The sequence below is a fragment of the Cryptotermes secundus genome, unplaced genomic scaffold (genome assembly GCF_002891405.2).
Source record: "Cryptotermes secundus unplaced genomic scaffold, Csec_1.0 scaffold1244, whole genome shotgun sequence".
Classification (NCBI taxonomy): Eukaryota; Metazoa; Arthropoda; class Insecta; order Blattodea; family Kalotermitidae; genus Cryptotermes; species Cryptotermes secundus.
In genome coordinates, this window is record NW_019733849.1 from 217,802 (window position 1) to 240,915 (window position 23,114).

A 23,114-nucleotide genomic window follows, 5' to 3' on the forward strand; every position below is an offset into this window, starting at 1 on the left:
GTAACGTGAATATGCATGACCAGGCCACAGCTTCGTAAACATGACGTCATCTGTAGACTCCTACCGAAATGCGTTCGTACTGGTGCTGGTGTTCGTGTGATGTGATACTGAATAAGAGCCACCGGGTTTGCTCTCAGTTAACTCTGCCGACTAATTGAATACGAAATATCGTTTGCTCCGTGCCATATCTGAGGCCGGGTTCCCACTGTAGCTGCGCGGGTTCGATCCTCTGTCAGATTGTACGCAATTTGTGGTGGACAAAGTGGCATTGGGATGGGTTTCCTCAAACCACTTCGGTTTTGCCTGCCAATTCTCTCTCCATCAGCTTCTCACATTCTTTAATCGTGTTATCATGAACACTACGAAATCTCGATACTTACAGCGTCGTTAAATAACCAACTTAGAAGCTTTGATAGGGAAACAGGCTTATGAATCGCCTCTGTGGTCTAATGGTCAGAGTTCCTGCCTACAGACTCAGAGGTCCCGGGTTTGATTCCCGGCGCTACCAGATTTTGTGAGATGTACTGAGTCCGGAACGGGGTCCACTCAGCCTCGTGAGGATAATTGAGGAGCTATTTCAAGGAAATGGTTGCTCCGGTATAGAAAACAGAGATTAACGGCCGTGGGGATCCGTTGCTCTGACCACGTGACATCATCTGTCCGCTAAAGTTTGCACTAAGTTCGCCCACAAGCGGCGGTCCATCGGTTGATATAGTGCGCTTGCGGACTAGAGGCCACGGAGTTTAGTTTATACAGGCTTATGCTAAGCTCATATCCATGTGTCTTATCCCCCTTCCAGTACTTTTTGAAGCAAGTGAAGGAATGTCATTAAACTTCATATGACAGTCATGCCCTTGGAGGCCTCTGTATTTACTGATTTCCTAGGGTCAGAAGTATCAACATGGCCGTGTTAGAACTCTGAGGTAGGACAATCCCAGGACCACTCGTATTCATTTATTTTGCAATTAATTTGAAGATGCTGTCAGTAATGCAGACCATGTAGCGTCGAATGGTTCGATGACAGTGAATAATGAATTTCTAGTGATAAGGAAGGAAGAGGTAATAACATAATTTATATCGCTAAAACAGTATTTGGTTCGGAGGATCGAGGAGAACCACGGAAACTGCCAGTCAATGTAATGAATGTGCCAGCCGAGATTCGAACATTACTCAGTCGACTTGTTCGGTCAATAAATCCAGAGCATTTGAACTTTTATATTCGAACACCTCCAAGTAAAATATGTAATTCATAGAATCTGTTGATCTACCCCTGTAACAGACCGCAAAGGCCCATAAGGGTGTAAGACGTCGAGGCTCACACAATTTCTAGGCAGTTGGCTCACAGATGGCAGTGATGTCAGCCTTACCTGCCAGCTGGCCACCCTTTACCACCAGGAAGGTTCCTGGTACTCATTTCTGTTAGATGCTGAGTCGACCTCAGAAACGTAGTTCGGCAGGAATAATTAGGTCAGTTGAAAAATCCAGTGACTTAATCGGGAATCGAACCCGTAAACTTTCAGAAATAAAAACGAAACTGTGGCAGCCCGGCGAAATGTTTCAGCTCAGTAAGGATAGAGCATAAACATATATATGAATGTGTTTAAGGTAAAGTTGTCCCCTTGCGTAACTAATTAAGCGCTGCGTCATGAAGGCGTATGGAGGAGTGGATGTATAGATCCACATTTTCTTGACCTCGGCACTAATTGGAGGTTAGTGGTCAGCTTCACGTCCCGGCCGTTTTACCCCATAGGAAAGAGCCCACGTTACCCATTGGATAAGAAGTTTGGTGGACCCCAGAGCCCGTCTGGACGATGTGGAGAAGAGAAAATTCTAGACCCTACCGGGTCTCGAACTCAAGTCTCTCGGTCGTCCAGCCCATAGCCAGTCGCCATACCGACTGCGCTATACCGGCTCCTATCTATGAATCTATGGAACAATTTATTTTAATATAATAATAATTTAATATAGGTATAAATCTTAAAACGTTATAAATCTTAGAATGTATCTCTGGCAAATTGGACGAAAAACCGTGCAAGTTAATTAATTTCTTACTGAATCTGATTTTAATTTTTCTCTACAAAAAATGTTAACTTTTGACACATTTTCGAGGACCTATTGGCTCTCTCTGTTGTGATTTTGTCCTGCATTCGTACACGTTTCTGCGTTTGCTTCTTGATCAACTTCCTCTCAGACGTCTAACAGATCTCCCATGTTTATCGTTATGGCGCGAACGAGTTTGCCCAGAAATTAGCACTCGTATACACAGGAAGCTCATGCAAGTCACTCAGCATCACTTCTGTGTTCTTACGTCAGAGATCAGACATTGAAATAATATTGTATCTTGGCTTCCTCTTGCGCCGACCACAGTAGCCGCCCGGTCTGAGACATGTACTCTCTTTGCTCGTTCGGACTCTGGGATCGCGGGTTCGAATCACACTCAAGGCATGGATGTTTGTGTTTGTGTTAGGTAGAGGCCTTACGACGGGCCGATCTCCCGTCCAAGGAGTCCTACCGACTGTCTTAGATTAAAGGAAAATAAAATTTACCTACCTCGACAGTGTAAAGGTATAAGAGGAGAAGATTAAGAAAGAAATAAAAAGAAAGAAAGCTTCCTCTTGCACATCACTTGTTTATTCCTGGTAGTTATTGGCCTCTTTCACACTAAGGAAGGAACATGGACTGAGGGTGTTTGAGAACAGGATGTTGAGGAGAATATTTGGACCGAAGAGAGATGAAGTGACGGGGGGTTGGAGAAAAGTGCACCGTGAGGAGCTTCATGTACTCTTCTCCAAGTATAATTAGAATGATCAGGTCAATGAGGATGAGATAGGCAGGGCATGTAGCACGAATATGGGAGAAGAGGAATGCATATAGGATAGTGATGGGAAAGTCAGAATGAAAAAGACCATTAGGAAGACCAAGATATAGTTTGGTGAATAATATTGTCACGTGGTATATGTTGCTATAGACGGGATTTGATTGGTGAATGATTTTATTGACCACTTATACACACGGCTCGGAACTACAAGTAACTACAGCGCCACCGCTAAGCTCCACAATTCACAAATCAACACAGCACCCGCTAAGCCTCTTTTTCCAGCCTGCTGTGTATTCACCAGACATTCCCTAGCAACGGCTTGTAATAGTGGAGATTCTTCAGCTTCACGCGCTCAGGTCCTCTCTTCACAGCCTCTCATGCATCTCTGCAAGGACCACCATTTCCATTGCTGTAACCCAGCTGTTACATTATTAAGAATCTGCTGCCTAGCAACGGGTACGTATCTATGGAGCCGTTGCCCACACATGGCATCTGTTTACAGTCACCGCTTAACAAGGGGTCTATCCGCCAAAACATTAAACTGGATCTTATAGATAAAGGGTGGAGTGGTATGGACTGGATTCATCTGACTCAGGATAGGGACCAGTGGAGGGCTCTTGTGAACATGGTAATGAACCTTCGGGTTCCATAAAATATTGGGAAATTCTTGAGTAGCTACGCAACTGGCGGCTTCTCAAGAAGGACTCAAGTCCATGAAGTTAGTTAGTTATTAGCCGTCTCACATACCGCTTGTTTTCTAAAACCTTTAAATGTTTTAAACGTTAAAATCTCTTCTACATCACTGGTTTATGAAAAATACATGTTTCGAGAAACATTGGTCATCTTCAGGGGTCTCTACTCTTAAAACTGTTGATGGAACTGCTGTGCTTCCGCCCGTTAAGTTCAGTTTTTGGGATATGCCCTTGTCTATGCTCTCGTGTGTCCTGTGGTGATGGAAAATTCCTCTTAATTGTGCCGTGTGTAGCTCTTATAAGCCATAATTTAAAATAATACTATGAACTATAAGTTCTACTTAGAACTTATTAGTTCTGTCATGTGGTTATTAGTCATCTGTTCTAACCTCTACACATCTGTCTGTCTGTGTGTGGCGGAAGGCTGCAAGTGTGGAGCTCTGTATCCAGCTCACTCAATGCACTTAACAGCAGATCATTGTAACGCTGCTTACGGCCAGCATTTTATAGGTCTGTTTAATTTCCGAGACCGCGTGCCAACATAAATCTGAAATAATGTACCATTAATGAATGTCTTTCAATTTTCTGTTTTTGCTCTCGAATTCCTTAAAAGTTGTGCATAAACACATCTACGGTGTCAGAATCCAGTCATTCTCTTCACGCCCATCCGACATGAGAACGTTCATTGATCATGACTTGTAGATCTCGGCACAAAATGGATGTGAGTGGTCAGCTTCACGCTGCGGCTACTTTCCTCTCGGGAACATGCTCTCCAGTACACATTACACAGGCGGCTGCTCAAGTTCGAGCTTTGATCTGGATGATTCCTAACTCTGCCGAGAACCATTCAGTCATTTGACTCAGTAATCACCGTTAAGATGCTGCCAACGGTTGTAGGGTAAATTTAGTTTTGGTTCCGGTACATTGCGACGTATCTTCTTTATAGTTTGTTACATGCATTGGTCTGTATACAGTGCAATACAGTTCAGGGTTCCTGAATAGCTCAGTCATTATAGTGAGTAGGCTACGGGCTGGAAAAAGAGGGGGTGTTCGATTCCCGTCAGCACCCTTGCAAAAAACCTGCTCTGTGGCCCGTCAGCCTGCATGTTCATTGCGTACTGCTGTTGATTTCGTGTGAGTGAAGTGCCCACGGTGAACGGAGAAGTTCATGGACTTCATGGAGGTAGGCCTAGGCCCACTGGGGCTGTAGTGCCAAGGGGGGAAAAAAAGTTCCCACGACTAGTCTGTCAAAACGAAACACTCATTCCTTAATACTGTAACGTGTAGAGCCGTTACAATGCGACGAGCGTGAGATAGGCAAATATACCCGACCCGTTTCTAGGCACCGGCTCGGTAAACACGTTCCCAGAGCAGCGTATCGACGCGCAATAATAGAGGTACTTTTGGGAACGGTGTTCTCTACTCCGTCTATGCCGAGATGTTATAAGTAAGGGATAAAGTTAGAGCGCCCCACATCAACAAAACCGCAATTATATGACAGTAATAAAAATCCGATTATAACCCCCGATTGGTTGCTTTATTCCAAGACAGACTGGCCGACTGACCGTCGGCCCTAACATAAGACTCAGGCTCAAGAATTTATTTCTGTACAGGAGTCTGTGAAGAAAGGACTTGAGCCCGGAGGCAGAAGAATATCAATTGTTGGAACCGTTTCCAGGAAACGTCTAGTAACAGACTGAGAAAAGCAGACTGTGTGCTCTAGTGAGTTGCAATGTGTGGAAATAGCGGTAGTGTTATAGTTTTTTTATTGCTAGTGTGGTGGGACTAAGTCCCTCGTACTGCGGCCACTTCTGGCCTATTGTACCAGCCCCAGATGATAGGTGAGGGTGATTGTGGAGCAATTGGTGGAATGAAAATTGGCAGGGGAAACCGAAGTTCTCGGATAAAACCTGCCCCAGCGCCACTTTGTCCACCACAAATCCCACTTGACCAGACCCGGGATCGAACCCGGGCCGCCGCCGTGGGAAGCCAGCGACTAACCGCTTGAGCTATGGTGCGGCCTAATGCTATAGTTACTTGTAATTAAGATCCGTAAGTGGTCAAAAAATCCAATACCCAATCCAAAGCCCCAGTGACGGTCACTGCATGCTACGTGGCAATATAATCCACTTAGGGTTCGAAGGTGCGTCACTCAAAGTTGTTGACGTGGGTCGTTACGTCATCATTACAAAGTTACTAGATGCTGTATTCAGCATATTTTCCAAAGCACGGTTTATAGCTGGGGCGGAGCCCAAGGGCAATCAAAGTGTAGATTCCTGTCAGTAAAAAACATAAAGTTACGAGAGTTTTCTCTCTTTCTTCTTATTTCTCATAATAACGCGAAACAGAAACTAACTTTTCTTATAAGTATAAATAGTGTTGTCCCTGTGCTTAACTACGCTACGAAGGCGTGTGGGGGTAAGTGATATTATAGATCCACGTTTTCTTGACCTCGGCACTAGTTGGAGGTGAGTGGCCAGCTTCACGCAATGGCCGCCGTACTCCCTGGGAAAGAGCACTCGGTACACATTGGATGGGTTGTTGGATGGGCCCCAGAGCCTGTCTGGACGACATAGAGTAGAGAAAATTCTTGACCCTACCGTAACTCGCTCTCCGACCACTCGGTCGTCCAGCCCATAGCCAGTGGCTATCCCGTTTCCTCATTTTCCTTACAATAACTGAAAATACGAACTAACCTTTCGTGATTTTTAAGAAGAAGATATCCCAATAGAACCTGGGGATTCTGTTTTTGTTGCTTGGAGTCTCCAGGGCGACCACCTGGTCACTTCTGTATAAATCCAGCCCTGGATAGAATCCTTGGATTACTTCTGTCGTTGCAGTCTACCAGTCATGAGTGAATGCAGTAACATTTTTGTCTTGTGTTTGTGTATGATTCAAGATTGTATATCATCTGCCAGTTTATGTATGAAGGAGAGTTAGTAAATAGATCACAAATGTCTAAGGCTCATTAAAGGAGTGAAAAACAGGGTGTCCTGTACAAATCTGTTTGGTGAATTTAAAATTTTAACAGTAACTTCTTTATATATTCGTATATGAGACCTTATGTTTTTTAAAAAATAACAAGATTTACAGAACTCATTATTCTGACATTCACAAGTGTAACACTAAAGGAAAACAGGTTTTGTATGTACAAGCATGCAACAATGTTCATTGCAAAATAAGTGTAATTAATATGGGAATTAAAATACATTACAGCTTGCCCCTGAATTAAAAAGAATAGAAAATTTTAAAAAGAAATTAAGAATTTATTTATTACAAAACTGTTTTTATTCCCTCCAGGAGTTTTTTAGTAACAGTGATGGACGGTAGTTTGGTGGCTCGGGTTGGTTCTGGTGTGGTGTGTATGTATATAGATGGTATAAGTGTATGTGTTGCTTTATATTTGATTGTTGGAGGTTTTCATCCGCGGTTGCTAGCTTCAGTGGGGGGATGATGATCCTAAGATGACTGGATTGTTCGTAGTCTTGTGTATCATTTTGTACATTTTTAAGAGTTGTTGAGTTGTAATGTTTTAGATATTTTAAACTGGCTTGTACAATTGTGCTTGTGTAACAGTTTATGGATGTAAATAAATTATGAATTATGAAGTGGAAGTAAAACAGCTGTAATGGACGTTATAGGTTCTCCATGTGTATCACTAGATAGCAGCACAATCCAGCTTCCTGACAGTGTACGCAGCAGATGCGCATGCACATGTTCAGAGGCTGGCTTAGGCAGTCAAATGGGGATCATGCTTGGGGAATATACTACCGAAGAGCAGAGTTCTGTTGTGCGGATTTTATGGGCAAAAGGACTCAACGTAAAGGATATTTATTTATTTAATTCATATCCATGGATCATTATACATGATATAGGACATATTTATTCATAAATACACTTTTCCAGTTTATGGTGGGAAGTGTTTGTTGTGTAAAGCGGTTCCACCTTGGTAGCAAACGTTGCGCTGATGACGAAGAAGTTGAAACGGAGGTTAAGGAGTGACTGAGACAACAGTCAAAAGACATATGCTGTAGGTTTTATGTGTTAAAATAAAATTCTCATTATGGTTTGTGCCAAAAAAAAAAAAAGAAGCAAATGTCAGCCGGATGACACTTTGAAGACAAGATTCAACACCTGATATGTGTACATTAAGTATGCTCAGGTACCGGCTGTAGCTAGGAATTTTTCTAGGTTGGGGAGAGGGGCAGATAATGTGCTTATGAACTAACGTTTAAGACATTTAATACTGTCACTAATTGTCTACAGTAGTCGGTATAGGAAAAATTTCTAAAAATAATTTAATTTTTTACCATCAAGATATAATATAGTTCATTGTTTTTTTAATTTTTACTCAGGGGGTTGGTGCCTGGTTTGCCCCTATTGACAGCAGTCTTGTCTTGGGACCATTATTTTTCAAGTGTGGTGGGTGAGAGGTAATATATATATATATACAGGGTGTCCCAGGAGGAATGTGCCAAACTTCGGGAGGGTGTTCCTTATGTTAAAGTATGCCGATATAACCCAAAACACCTATGTCCAAAGTTGAACGGTTACGGAGATAATGGCCCGAGAAAAGTGTGGTCTTCTTGCAGGTCCACGCACTATACGTACCTGTCAGCTGAGACCCTTATCTGTTTGTCCTTGAGTGCCGCGAGTCACACTAGCGTAAGCTCATGCGCTGCCTACAGATTACGTTGCAGTGGGGTCGTGAATGGGTGGTAAATTAGTTGTGTGATGAGTTGCTGAAATGCCTTTTGTGTTTTCACACGTCGAGTATTGTGATATGCATTTTGTGTATGGATTTTGCGGTGGCAATGCACGTGCTGCTGTTGAAGAGTACCAAAGGCGTTTTCCTGATTGAAGGATTCCATCTCGAAGTGTATTTACGCGAATTCACCAGACATTGCGTGAGACTGGTTCTCTTCCGAGTGTTTCTGTGCAGTCAGAAAGGGAGGATGTACAAATGAGAAACACACGAGAGAACATTCTTCGCATGATTGATATATATAGTCACGTGTTTGGTATGTAATGCGACAAATGACTTCACGCCGTTTTGGATCTAGCAAATTTATTGAACACTCGTTCTCACAATTACACCACTACTGCCATCGGCAGTATCACAATTACTTCTCCTGCTTACATTCACTCTGGTGGATGCTAGACTGCACCTGACTGGTTACCCACTCTCACTGACGAATACTCCTGTTATGTAGCTTCCGCACTGACAACACAGAGAACAGTTACGTGATAGCTTTCACTGTTGTGTGATGCCATGTTTACAAAGGCGTTACTGGGTAATGCTGCGTAGCAACCAGTGTGCTTCGGCTCGGCTCGGCTCGGCTCGGCACGGACAAACACTGCTTTCCTTACTGTTGCGTAACTTGGCAACAGGCCGTTTATCAAGGGTCTGTCTTCGTGGTAAGTTGTTCCACGTCCCATTGCCCAGCAATGGTTAGCCATGTCACAATATATATTTCTTTTTTAATTTGATGTCCATGGGAATGATGAAAACACAACTGGGACATTCAGAATGGTGAACATGACTAGGTTACTTGCTGAGAGCGGTTGGAGGATGATTGCCTAATATCTATTCTTTGAAACAAGGATATAAGTTTAATAAACACTTCCAAAAACAGTGGTCAGTGTTTTACAAAGATATTGTGTGAACTAATGATTTCAGATTTGTGACAGAGAAAGGAAATGGGAAGTGGGAGACAGTGCAGACAACACTGAGACTGAACAGAGCTACAAATATGACAAGGCCAACCTCTATTCCAAGGCAACATTTTTCTGGCTGACACCGCTGTTGTGGGTGGGCTACACCAGCCCTCTGGAGCTGGAAGACATGGGAGATCTACCCAAGGAGGAGGAAACTGAGCATCAGTTTAAGAAATTTAATGACATCTATACAAGTGAAAGGGTATTAAAATACTTCTGTAATTACAGTCAAGCTATGTATTCTGGGCATAATATTGATACCAGAGGGTTGACATTTTAGAAACTGCTACTGATCTGTGTCTCAGCTTTAGCCTGCTCAGAAGAAGGTGTTGAAGTGTTAATGGGGGACTCAAGTAATTTAAGACTTTTTCATGATACTGTCTGTCACAATAGTGCTGCTAGCCATAGTAGTCTATATGAAAAACAAAACCCAAATCCTACCCTTAGGAGGTTTTTAAATATTTGATTTTAAAAATGAAACCAAAAGCAGAAACCTTCCAAAAGTGAATAATATTATATTCCAAAGGGTAAGCCAGAGGCTTAATGTTTTAGAAACAAAACTAAAAGTCTGAATTTACAGTCTTGTTATTAAAGGAAAATTATAAGGTAAGTTTTTAGGGTCATGTTTGTATAAATCTTTTAGCAATTGCTGTCTGCTTCATGCTGGTTTCTTCCTTGACTTATTCTTCAACCCTGAAAATGGAGGTAACATGTTCCTCCTACTGTAAATGTTGTTTGGATTTCAGCAGATTACATGGCATTATATCCTAGAAGGTAGTACTCTTCATAACCACTTCTGTGAGAACCTCATGTCATCCACCATTCCAGGGTTTGAGCAGTAGAAGACAGTGTATGTGTGGCCACTGTGATGAGACTGCTCTAAGACTAATGGATCTTAAACCTGCAGTAGGGATTGTGACACTGCTGTTGTTTCACAGGTTGGGGAATCTGCCCCTCTACCCTTCTTTTGTAAAGAACTGTCAGTATTGTTAGTGCAACCTGAGTTGACGGAATGTGCTTAGTTGACGGAATGTGCTTGCACAGAATGGATTTACTATGCAGTACAAAATTATTATGCCCTCTGTGTCTGTTAACACTGTGAAATGCAAAGTAATGGTCAATAGAAGGGGGAGGGGGTGGCTTAGAAGCAAAGGAAGAGTGTTTTCTCAAAATCAGGGATGGGAGTAGAATATACACTTGTTCACATATTTTCCAAAGTTTAGATGTGATGGCCATGCTGTGTAGATTTTATATGAACAATTTTTGTTTATGGTGAATATTTACTGTAAAAGTAAAAAAGTAAATGTATTCCTGTAACAGGCCGTGGAGGCCCATAGGGTTGTGGGATGTTGAGGTTCCCACATTTTCTAGACAATTGGCTCATAGATGGCGGCAAGGTTGTCAGCCCTATGTGCTGGCCGCCCTGTACCCCCAAGAATATTCCAAGAATATTCCTGGTACTCATTTCTGTTAGAGGCTGAGTCAACTCCAGGACCATAGTGCAGCTGGAAGGATTAGGTCAATTGAAAAATCCAATGACCTCATCGGGACTTGACCGCACGACCTTCCGGCTTGGAGCGTAGTGCCTCAAGCTACTACGCTACCGGGTGCCCCATATTTGATATAACCTAAGGAAACAAAATTTTAGACTCTGTGTAGAATGACATCTACACGGTGTGTCCAGGATCCGTTAGGACTCTTTGTTTTTTTCCCTGCAATGCCATCTATTGGCGAGTTGTGGCATTAAGATTCTTGAAGTTTCAGCTGTGGCTGTATATAATTTCAAAGCGCAAGCATCACTGCATCATGTGTTCTGACCTTGAATATAACAGTACTGTTCTGATGCTCGTCGGAAAATGGCGGTTGAACAGAAAGCCAACATCAAATTTTGTTTGAAGTTAAGCAGGACAGCTGGAGAAGCATACAAAATGATGAAAAGTGTGTACGCTAGTGATTGTTTGGGTCGCTCAAACATTTTTCGATGGTATGCTGTATTTCGTAATGGCAGGGAGGACATTGAAGACACTCCACGTGCATCAAAGCCGAGAACAAGTCGGTCGCAATGAAGAAAATGTGAAAAAAAGTGACCGAAATCCTTGAATCAGACAGATGTGTTTCTGCAAGACTCATCGAGGAGCTTATGGGAATACCAAGAAGTACTGTGCATAAAATTTTGACCGAGGATTTGGGCAAATGGAAGGTCTGTGCGCAGTTTGTACCGCACATGCTGTCAGGCGATGAAAAACATGCCAGAGTGGAACACTGCAAAGACATGTTATGGTCGGCCCAAAGTGATACAAAATTTACAAAATCGATTGTTACTGGTGACGAGACATGGTGTTTTCAATATGAGCCTCTCACAAAGTGGCAGAGTGCAGCGTGGTTAAGCCCAAAGAAGCCGAAACCAAAGAAAGTGTGCATGCAAAACAGTCGAGTAAAGACACTGCTAACCATTATCTTCAATTCCAAAGGAATCATTTACAAGGAATTTCTGCCAGAAGGTCAAACAGTGAATTCTGATTATTATCTTGGAGTCATCAATCTTTTGTGGACGAGAATTCTTCGATATTCAGGTTGAATATTGAGAGCAAGGTGCCTGGTCGCTCCTCCATGACAATGCCCCACCCCACAAATCAAAGATCGTGCGCGATTCTTTGACCAGAAAATGGATCACAGTCCTTGATCATCCTCCGTATTCGCCAGATTTTGCTCCAGCAGATTTCTGGTTGTTCCCAAAAGTTAAGTTGGTGATGAAAGGAGACTGTCACGACACCATCCAGGACATCCAAAGGGAATGTACTGCAGTTTTAAATGCAATTCCACAAAAGGAGTACAGTGACTGTTTTCAAAAACTTTTCAATCGATTCCAGCTACGTATTGATTCTGAAGGAGATTATTTTGGAAGAAGGAGTGAAATTTTGAAAATAATTCACATTTTGTATTTTTAATGAACACAGTCCTAAAAGAACCTGAACACACTGTGTATACTGTGAACAACTTTGCAACAATAGATTTGTGTGTGCAGTGACAGAGAATGATGGCTAATGTGGTATGCAGTATATCAACAACTGTAAATGTATCGTTAATTGGACTAAACCTTTCGAGTCCCCTTTGTATATTTAAGTGTGACAGCAGTGACATTTGAGGTGATGTTTAGAAGAATGAAAATAAGATGTTACCAAATTACAATTCTTCTGTCATGCTACCTTTCCAAGAAATTTAGTACATATATGTATTGCAGGTTGCTGCAGGAAGGGAAGGACGCCGAGTGTCACTGTGGTGGTGTTACTTTCGTAGCTGCTGGAAACTCTTTGCACTTGGAGGACTTTTCAAGCTGATGGGTGACTGTGTTGGTTTTGTGGGCCCCCTTGGGATCTCTGTAGTAATAAGCTATGTGAATATTTTGAGAAATCCAGCCACAGTTCAGCCAGAATATCCCACTATATCAGAGTTCCTGAGCAATGGATATGTAATGGGTGCAATTGTGTTTGTGGCAGCATTGGCTCAAGGGACATTCTCACAGAGTTCAACACATCTTGTGAATGTTGAGGGTATTCGTCTCAAGGTAGCTCTGCAGGTAAGATTGCCGATGTGTGGCTCAGGTTGTACACATAAGGAATTTTGAAAGGCACATACATTTCACAGAACAGTGTGCACCTCTTATGGTTTCCAGTAGCTTTCTGTTCTGCAGGTGTTGCAGCTTCAAGAGGTTGCTGCCTGCTGCATACTCCCAGGTGGGGCAGGCATAAGTCATAATTGACCATATCAGGCCTTTGTAAGGCGTAAGTTTAATATCTGTATTTAAACACTCTCTTTTGAATAACAAATAGGGCCTTAAGTAGGTGCACCAGACATTGGCTATAATCCTATCAATATGGAGTCTCCATATCATCCTCTGATCAAAAGGGACACCAAGATACATTACATTATCTGCAAAGGGATGTACAATCAGTTTAGTTATAGCACATCCTCAGGGACTTTGTCTTCTAGAGAAATAGATTTCCTGAATTTTCCTTTTGTTAATCTTTATGTTCCATTGTTCACAGCATGACTAAACTTGAGTGAGGCTTTGTCCCAACTTGCAGAGAACACAATGTTCATGTTTCTCTGTTGCTTAAATACAGGTATCACCCACGAACAGGGCAAGATGTGTTCCAGGTGCCGCAAGGGCATCATTTTCAAGTTATTTAAAGTAGCTGGCCTGTGCCTACTTCACCTAAATTAATGATAGAGGTTAGAGTAAAGCACGTTGTGAATATAGTTAATTCCAACATTTAGAGTATGATTTGCAGTCTCTGCAAATGATTCAGTTTTTTCTGTATTTGAAATACTTGTATATTTTGTGTTCTATTTCTGTGTGTGTACTTCAGTATCTGGTTCATTTGTTTCACAATTAATATAATTATCTTAAGGTAAAGATGAAGTGGCCGGTCATGGTAGCCGAGCGGTCTAAGGCATGCACTGTCTTTGCTCGCTCAGAAGCCGGGATCATGGGTTCAAATCACACTCAGGGCATGGATGTTTGTGTGCGTTTTTCTATGTTTGTGTACAGGTAGAGCCCTTGTGACGAGCTGATCACCCGCCCAAGGAGTCCTACCATATGTCTAAGATCTAGTAAACCGAAGTGAAACGGAGAGTTTCATGGAGGTCGGCCTAGGTCCAAATGAGGGCTGTAGGGCCAATGAAAAAAAAAAATGAAGTGACTGTGCTTAATTATGCATCTGTGCTATGAAGATAAACGGGGAATTTGAAGTATAGCTTCATTGACAGCTTACCCTGGCTGTTAATATTACTTCATTGCAAGGGCAGTATAATGAAACTTTTAATTTTCACTCTCATTGCTTTTGAGTATTTTAAGTTCCAGTAGTTCCAGTCAAATATCCATAAACACAATATTAAATTTCAGCTGTTTTTATGTTTATTCAAACAAATTTCTCAAATTTGCACTCCATACTTCAGTGAACATTCACCTGTTTCTACATGTACAATATTTTCTGGAAAATTCAGAGAGATGGTGCTGAGACACTGTTCCATTCATGTTCAAGGGTTTTCCCAATAAAATAGGCATACGAGTATCATTACAAGTGAAAGCTTTTCAACTTCACATGATAGCTGTGAGAAAAAGAAACAAATTGTTATGTTTTACTGGTTACAGATGTAATCTATCATGTAGAAAATTCATCTGTATTTTCAATGTTATTATAAAAGTTAAAGGTAAAGTTGTCCCTGTACTTAATGAAGTAAACACTATGCCATGAAGGAGCATACAGGGGAGTGGATGTATAGGCCCAGGTTTTCTTGACCTCAGAACTAGTTGCAGGGGAACTGGGGTAGCGTAGTCAATATAGTGACTGGCTACAGGTTGGATGACTGAGGGGTGGGAGTTCAAGTCCTGGGAGGGGCAAGATTTTTCTTCACATCGTCCAGACTGGTTCTGGGGTTCACCCAACCTCCTACCCAGTCGGTACTGGGGGCTCTTAACGCGGGGATAAAGCTGCTGGGGCGTGAAGCTGACCACTCACTTTCAATTAGTTCCTCGGCAAGAAAATGTGGGTCTGTACATCCCCCCCCCCCGTGCCTTAATGGCAAAGTACTTAATTGTTACTGTATAAATGAAAATCTCAGGCAATATGTAGCCATCTTGAATAGGCAGTAATTCCAAATACTACCATTGGCCAAAAGTTTTCAAAACTATAAAATTATATTAACTCGTAAGAACAGATCATGTTAGTTGGGTGCCTTGTCACCATGGCATGACACGTCCTCAGGTAGCAGATGGAGGAGATAACTTCTGGATATGGAAGGCAGCTGCAAATATATTGAATAAGCAGTTGCAGACACCTGGAAAGGGCTAGTCCTACAGCTTGGGGGTTGGCTGTGGGGCTAACAACTCCTTACCATAAAAAATAAACTTGTTACGAAAGATCACAAGAAGCCTAGGACCTGGATGGATGCCTTGGATAAATGACCTAGGCTAAAGAAAATGGACATGGGACTCGGCACCTGGAATGTCAGAAGTTTGTATAGGGCAGGTTTGCTCAGGGCAGTGGCAGAAGAAATCTCAAAATATAAGTTAGATTTAGCGGGAGTATAGGAGGTTAGATGGGATTGAGGTGGCACCGAACCAGCAAGCGAATATACATTTTTTCTGTGGAAAGGAGAATGAAAATCATGAATTAGGTACAGGTTTTTTTGTACATAAGAGAATCATATCAGCAGTTAAGAGGGTAGAATTTGTTAGTGATAGGATATCATACATAATACTAAGGGGTCACTGGTGTGATATCATTGTTATGAATGTTCACGCCCCAACAGAAGATAAAATTGATGATATGAAAGACAGCTATGAAGAACTAGACAATTTTGTTTGGGGATTTCAGTGCCAAAAGTAGGTAGGGAAGACATTTTCAAACCCAAAAATTGGGAACGACAGTTTGGACGAAATTAGTGATGATAATGGACTTAGAGTAGTAAACTTTGCCACATCCAAAACTCTTATTGTCACAAGTGCGATGTTCTCACATTATAACATTCATAAATTTACTTGGACATCTCCTGATGGGAAGATGCACAAATAAATTGACCATATTTACATAGACAGGAGATGGCATTCAGGTATACTTGAAGCCTGGTCGTTCAGGGCAGCAGATTGTGATACTGACCACTGCCTGGTGGTGGCAAAAGTTAGGGAGAGACTGGCAGTGAGCAAAAGAACAATGCACAGAGTTCATATGGAGAGGTTCAATCTAAAGAAATTAAATGAGGTAGAGGGTAAAGAACAGTGTTGTGTTGAAATCTCAAGTAGGTTCCCAGCTTTGGAAAACTTAGTCAGTGAGGTGGATATTAATAGAGCTTGGGAAACTGTTAGAGAGAATTTCAAATTTCAGCCAAAGAGAGTTTAAGTTAGTATGAATCAAAGAAGCAAAAGCCATGGTTCGATGAAGGATGCTCAAAATTATTAGACCAAAGAAAACAAGCCAAATTGCAGTGGTTACAGGATCCAAGCAAGTTAAATGGGGATAATCTGAACAATATAAGACGTGAAACCAGCAGGCATTTCAGGCACAAAAAGAAGGAATATCTGAAAGACAAAATTGATGAGCTTTCAATGAATTGTAAGAACAGAACATTGTCTAGAGGAATAAAAGATGTAAAGGAGGATTACCAACCTATAAGTAACTTAGCGAAGGATGAGAATGGTGATCTGCTTGCAGATTGCCACAACTTTTTAAATAGGTGGAAGTACTACTCTTAATTACTGAATGAACATAGGGTCAGTGGTGTTAGCCAGAAAAAAACATATACATCTGAGCAGTGAATACATGATCCTAGCCCAACTGAGGTTGAAATTGCTATTGAAAAGTTGAAAAGGTATAAATTTCCAGTTAGTGATCAACTTTTGGCAGAATTGATTCAAGCAGGAGGTGAAGTGTAAGTGACTGGTTCAAATCTTGGATGGGATACCAGCTGTCCTGACTGCAGTTTTCTGTGGTTTTCATTGATCCCTCTTAGGCATATGCCAGAATAGTACCTTAATGAGGCTACAACTGGTTCCTTTCAAAATCTTTCCTATTCGTAATTTAGTTGTCTTCCTATTATTCAACACTATGTAGTCAGGGTACAGACAGTGTCCTAAAATACCCCTTCACCCCTGAATATCTTTTTCAATATATATGAGAAACTCCGTCTTAAGTGCAACAATTTAATTGTAGTTTAATTGTTGCACTTAAGACGGAGTTTGTCTCATATATATTGTGTGAGTGTAACAGGATGCTTAAATATAATATTGTAATCTTTTTAAATTTTTTCAAGATATTTGTGATACATAATGGAAACTAATGTACCATTTTTTTTCTTGGCACTACAGCCCCAGTTGGCCTAGGCCTACCTCCATGAACTTCTCCGTTCACTTCGGTTTTTCTAGATCTTAGACATTCGGTAGGACTCCTTGGGCAGGTGATCAGCTCGTCGCAAGGCCTCTACCTGTACACAAACACAGAAAAACGCACACAAACATTCATGCCCTGAGTTGGACTCGAACCCACGATCTCGGCTTCCGAGCGAGCGAAGACAGTGCATGCCTTAGACCGCTCGGCTACTGTGACCGGCCTGTACAATCTATACCGCTTCTTTTTACTCCACTGTCCCCAGGCCCTGGTGTACGACAAAGCCCTGCGATTGTGTGTATGGAACATTGATGATCACAAGGAAGACTTGGCATCACATCATGAAGATGAAAAACTTGAGAAGATCAATGGATTGCCTGGAAGTAAGAGAGTGATAGGACCTGAATGTCACTCAGTGAAAAGCAAGGCAGGTTTCTCCACAGACATGGGAACCATTAGCAACCTCATGTCTGAGGATGCATACAGTGTCATGTCATTCTTCTGGATTGGTCACTATATCTGGGCTATCCCACTCAAGGTACTGCACTGCATTACTTTGTCACTACAGTGTGATAGTAAAGTTGAATATCATCCACTCTCATCAAATTCTACTACTTTTGTCCACTTTCTTTTCACCACTGTCTCATTTTTATTTTGTTCTTTCTATTGTAATGCTGTTCTTTCAGTTTGCTTTGCTCTTATCAGTGTGTCACATGTTTCTCTTGTTTATTTTTGTGTGTGTTAATCCTTACCGCTCATACAACTGTATGATCAATCTGTATGCGTTACAGTCATTGCCTTCAAAATTGCTATAAATACTAGAGCAGTTTAGTTTATTTAAAGATAAAATACAATGTAAGTAATAAAAAATGATACGTGAAAGCTGAAGTTCTCAAGATGAATAATATGGCAAAATTTTCTCAGGCAGTTACTGCTTGAATGCAGAATGAAACTCTGATATTTAAGATACTGTCTTCTGTATTCATCATCAGGGGCTGATGTGGTGACTGTTAGCTGATATACATTTGTACTTGTGTGTGTCTCTCTCTTCCCATCTACTACCTAAAAGCACAAGAACTTAAATATGCACCACTGTAGTTTTACCTTTTGTTTTGTATTGATGTTAAACTTGGTCTTGCACATTAAGAGAAGAACATGGACCAAGGGTGTTTGAAAACGAGTGCTGGGGAGAATATATGAACTTACAACGAAAGAAATAACAGGAGGCCGGAGAGAATGACAAGTGGTGAGCTTTGTAATTTGCTCGACACACCAGCTGTTATATGGATGATCACATGACAGAAGATGGGTGGTATACATAGCATATGCATGAAAACCTTTTGTAGGAGAACTTGAAAGAGAGAAACCACTTGGAAGATATAGGTGTAGATTGAGAGGATAATTTTAAAATAGATCTTAAAGAAATAGGATGCAAGGAAGTGGGCTGGATTCATCTGGATCAGGATAGGGACCAATAGTTGGCTCTTCTGGATGTGGTAAAGGGCCATCAGGTTGCGTTAAAGGCACGGAATTTCAGGCTAACCGAAGAACTGAAGTTCTCAGTGACTCTGCTAGATACAGTTAGTGTGTGTTGATGTAAGTAGATATTCAGAAAGACAGTACAGCCACACAAGTGGTGGTTCATTCTACAGTAGACTGAATACAGGGTTAGCTAACTTAAATGTAATAGTGAGTCATGTCAGGCAGTTGACCTGATTCAGTGACCTGATATGCTACAAATCTGAGTTTTTGGGCACGTTTCATGGTCAGTGAGAACCATATTTCATTATGTTAGCCCGTTTGTGTCACTTATCAGTCCCTGAATATGGACACTGAGACAACCTCAGAAATCCTGCACTTGCATTCTATAGAAGCAGAAGTGTTCATGTTTCATCTGGGATATGGTTCCTTTCATTTTCAGTATTAAAGTATATAGTCACTATACCTTCAGACATACATACATACATATACATACATATACATTTGCGTTTCAGATTATTCACAAATGTGCACAGGCACAGAATATAAAACATGTCAACAAGCCAACAAGACATTGGAAACTTGTACATTCACAAACAAAATCACTAGCATATATAATCCATACTTGTCAAAAAAACACATAAAATTGTTAAAAGGAAATACAGATTGCAGCAAATACACATACAATAGTTAAAAAGCAATACAAATTGCAACAAGTACACATACAATAGTTAAAAAGCAATACAAATTGCAGCAAGAATATATAAGCACAGCCAAGGACATAGAGTTAAATGAAGTGTACACTGTCAGACGCCTCTTGACAGGTCTTGACAGAAAAGCAAGAATTCCTCAACAGTATAAGAAGGGTTTTGAAGCAATACATCCTTTAGTTTCTCAATAAACTGTTTTTTATCATGTACCAACTCAATTAAAAAATCAGGCAAACTATTAAAAACTTTTACACTCATACAATAGACCCCTTTTTGCCTCTTTGTTAGATGCGATTGAGGAACATGAAGGTTTCTAACTTGTCTTGTTGATTTACCATGAATTGTATGATTAAAAGTATAATGCCCCAGATTGTTTACCATTAGTATCATTAAAGATAAAATATATTGAGAAGCCAATGTCAAAATTTTTAATTTTTTAAAAACTGTTCTACATGATTCTCTGGGTTTCATTCCCAACATTATCCTGATGGCCCTTTTTTGTAAAAGAAAAATCTTCTTAGCCTCCCACGAGTTTCCCCAAAATACTATCCCATATCTCATAATTGAATGAAAGTATGCATGGTAAATCATCTTTAGTGTTTCAATATTGCTATACAATTTCATGTTTCTTATTGCAAAGCATGCCTTGCCCAATCTGGACAGCATCGATTCAATCTGTGACTTCCAATTCANCCCAAAATCGAGCCCTGCGGCACTCCATATTCAACAATCTCCCATCCTGAACAACATTTTTCATTCCCATTAGTATACAATTCCACTCTTTGCCTTCTATTTCCCAAATATGATTTCAACCATCTTAAAGTTTTACCACCAAGTCCATATACAGCCAACTTGCTCAAAAGGATATCATGCACCACACAATCAAATGCCTTTGTCAAATCACAGAATATTCCTAATGAAAGACAGCGTCGTTCCAAAGTTTCTAATATATGATTAGTTAAGGCATAGATTGCAGATTCTGTACTTCTATTTTCTCTAAATCCAAACTGAGCAGATGAAATTAGATTATTTGTATGTAGGTGCTGCTTTATCCTATTATACATCGCTTTTTCAAATATCTTGGAGAAGATTATTAACAGTGATATTGGTCTATAATTTGCCATAACGACCTTCTCACCTGTTTTGTGTAAAGGTCTTACTGACGCAAATTTCATTCTATCGGGAAAAATTCCACGTTCAAGTGATGCATTAAGTATATGTCCAAGTGGTTTACTTATTTGATTAATGCTATATTTTAATATTCTGCTAGAAATACCGTCATAGCCTGTAGAATTTTTCGATTTTAGTGTCTTAAGTATATTCTTTATTTCCACCTCAGTTACGGGTATTAATTTCAGTTCAGGTAAGTTATCATACTTAAGATTATTTAATAATTTAATTGCAAGGAATATCACTGAAATTAAGAAATTCCAGTTTTATCACGTGCTTTTCTTCTTCTCTCCAAAGATTGGGATAATCTGTGGTTTCTGAAACTGTGGGTTGTAACCTCAGTTTTCCCTTCATCTCTATTTTTAAGCTCTCACACCACAAATTCACTGCAGTGAGTCCACGTTGCAGTTTGCAGAGGACATGGCATTTGTGTTCTGTGTCACGTAAATACAGGTAACGTTTGTGAACAGAGAAAGATGGGTTTCAGGTGCCACAGGGGTCATTTATATATAGATTGTAGGATATTGGGGCAAGGACAGAACCTTGTGGCACTCCTGCCAGTATTTTGCTTCTTCGTAGTTTGTGCTTACACTGTAGCCTTGGGGCAGACTCATTAAAGAACACCATTTCTGACAGTTCCTCTCTTGTTGTGTGGGTATCTGTTGCCACAGAAACCAGCTGTCATGTGTTTTTCACTGGCCATTGCATGACAGCAGTTGGCTTCTCTTGTTAAATTATACTGTCATCATTTCATAATACAAGTATATTCTTCTGTATGCAAAATAGCTGTGCTCTTTGGAAGGCATTGCAGTGAATGTGTGTCTGTGTGTGATCCAGATTGGTGTGCTCATGTACTTGCTGTACCAGAAGCTTGGTGTGAGTGCCATAATTGGAGCAGCCTGCTGCATCGTCACTATGACTCCTCTCCAGTTTCTCATTGGCAAGAAAATGTCTACCAACTCAAAAGCAATTACTGTAAGTGTAGTGATCTACATTAATACTGTATCACCTACAGTTTATCACTCTATCCAGTCTTCCATCATAACTGTTGGTATTCTGATCATAACAACAATTTGGAGACAAATTCAGGTGACTCTTGTTATATGCTGGGTTTGCATTCCTGAATATCTCTCTGTATACAAGAAATGCACAGTATTATTATTATTATTATTATTATTATTATTAGAGGGGGTGGGTTTCCCCATGCACTTAGACCAGTTATTGGTCCAATGTGCATCCCCCTTTAATCTCTACTGTCGCCATACCCTACCGGTACTGGTGTGTGCTATCAGCCCCGTTCAGCCAACGAGGTCAGCCCTCGGTACCTGATATTTCCCCCATCTACCAGAGGAATTGGAAACTACTTGGGCAGGAAATGTGTTACCTAATTTTGCTCAGAGGTCTCCTAGAGACATGAGGATCTTTTACATGCCGTAAATCTACGACACGGGAAATGCACAATATGGTAAATGCACTGAGCAAACACCAAGCATGGCGGAGAAGGAGTGGGAAACAAAGAAAGTCAAGTAAACTGAGTGTGTAGCTCACTGGCCATGTACAGCAACTTCTGCCATGGTCACAGAGAGGACATTGATACTCCTCAAGGCACTGAAATAAAATTGTGGATATGCAAAGATGTGAGTAAATAGTGTATGTAGCAAGATTCACCTGTGTTTGTATCTCTCTGTGCCAGTGTCTTAAATTCAAAGAAGAATATCCATGAACATGTTTTAACACTTCCCATGCTGGTTTTTATTTAGTTTTATCATCCAGGAATATGAAATCACAAACATCCTGATACTGCAGAGCTAATTGATGATTGAATACTCACATACTCGTCTGTAGGTAAAGATTGTTATATTGAAGAAATGCAGTGAGCCAGCAGTCAGTCATTCCATTATTTCTGCATGATACAGGATAACACTTGAGGAACTTTTTCTGCAAGTATATTTCCATGGTAGTGAATAATTTGTGTTGTTGAAAAGTTATATCATATTTATCTTTGGTGGTTGACATATGGTGAGATATATAGATTTAACTGAGCTTGATGTCTGTATGTTATATATCTCAGGTACAGTGTGGAAATGGTTACTGCTGGTATCTGAGATGAAAATATAACTGTAACCAATTCTGTGCTACACTTACAGTAAATGAGAATTTCTGTTAGTCTGTTTTCAACAGTAAAGTTTAATTTCTATTGCTGAGATGCTACAGGTAGCTTTAATGATTGATAGGTTTCTTTTAGTGGTCTTATCAAGCAACTGAAACCAAAAACTACAGAATTGCAAGCAAGATTTCAGTTTTATAACATGAAACGTTTAAAAATTCCTGTGGGTCCAGCCTCAACATATTTGATACAATTTGCTGCATGCAACAACTTAATATAGCCATGCAGTATGTGTTTCTATTGATCTAATACCATTAACTTTTATAGGATGTGAGTGATGAACGACTGCGCCAGATGAATGAGGTACTTCAAGGAATCCGTCTTCTCAAACTGTATGGGTGGGAATGCTTGTATGGGGATCAAATCTTGCATACACGCGCCAAAGAGCTCAGACTGTTGGACAAGGATTCCTTCTACTGGGCTATAATGAGTAAGGCAGTTGTGTTAAGAAACAATAACCATACCTGTTGTGTA

General features: G+C 40.7%; 1 protein-coding gene across 1 annotated transcript in view; it reads left to right on the forward strand.

The window, feature by feature from the left end:
• The window catches only part of LOC111868313 (ATP-binding cassette sub-family C member 9), a 206,824-nt gene that overhangs the window by 69,453 nt on the left and 114,257 nt on the right, over positions 1–23,114 (forward strand). The window contains exons 4-8 of the mRNA XM_023858858.1: positions 9,191–9,430; positions 12,470–12,805; positions 17,380–17,652; positions 21,311–21,448; positions 22,908–23,070. Of these exons, the coding sequence (XP_023714626.1) occupies positions 9,191–9,430; positions 12,470–12,805; positions 17,380–17,652; positions 21,311–21,448; positions 22,908–23,070 (1,150 nt within the window). The remainder of the gene's footprint in view (positions 1–9,190; positions 9,431–12,469; positions 12,806–17,379; positions 17,653–21,310; positions 21,449–22,907; positions 23,071–23,114) is intronic.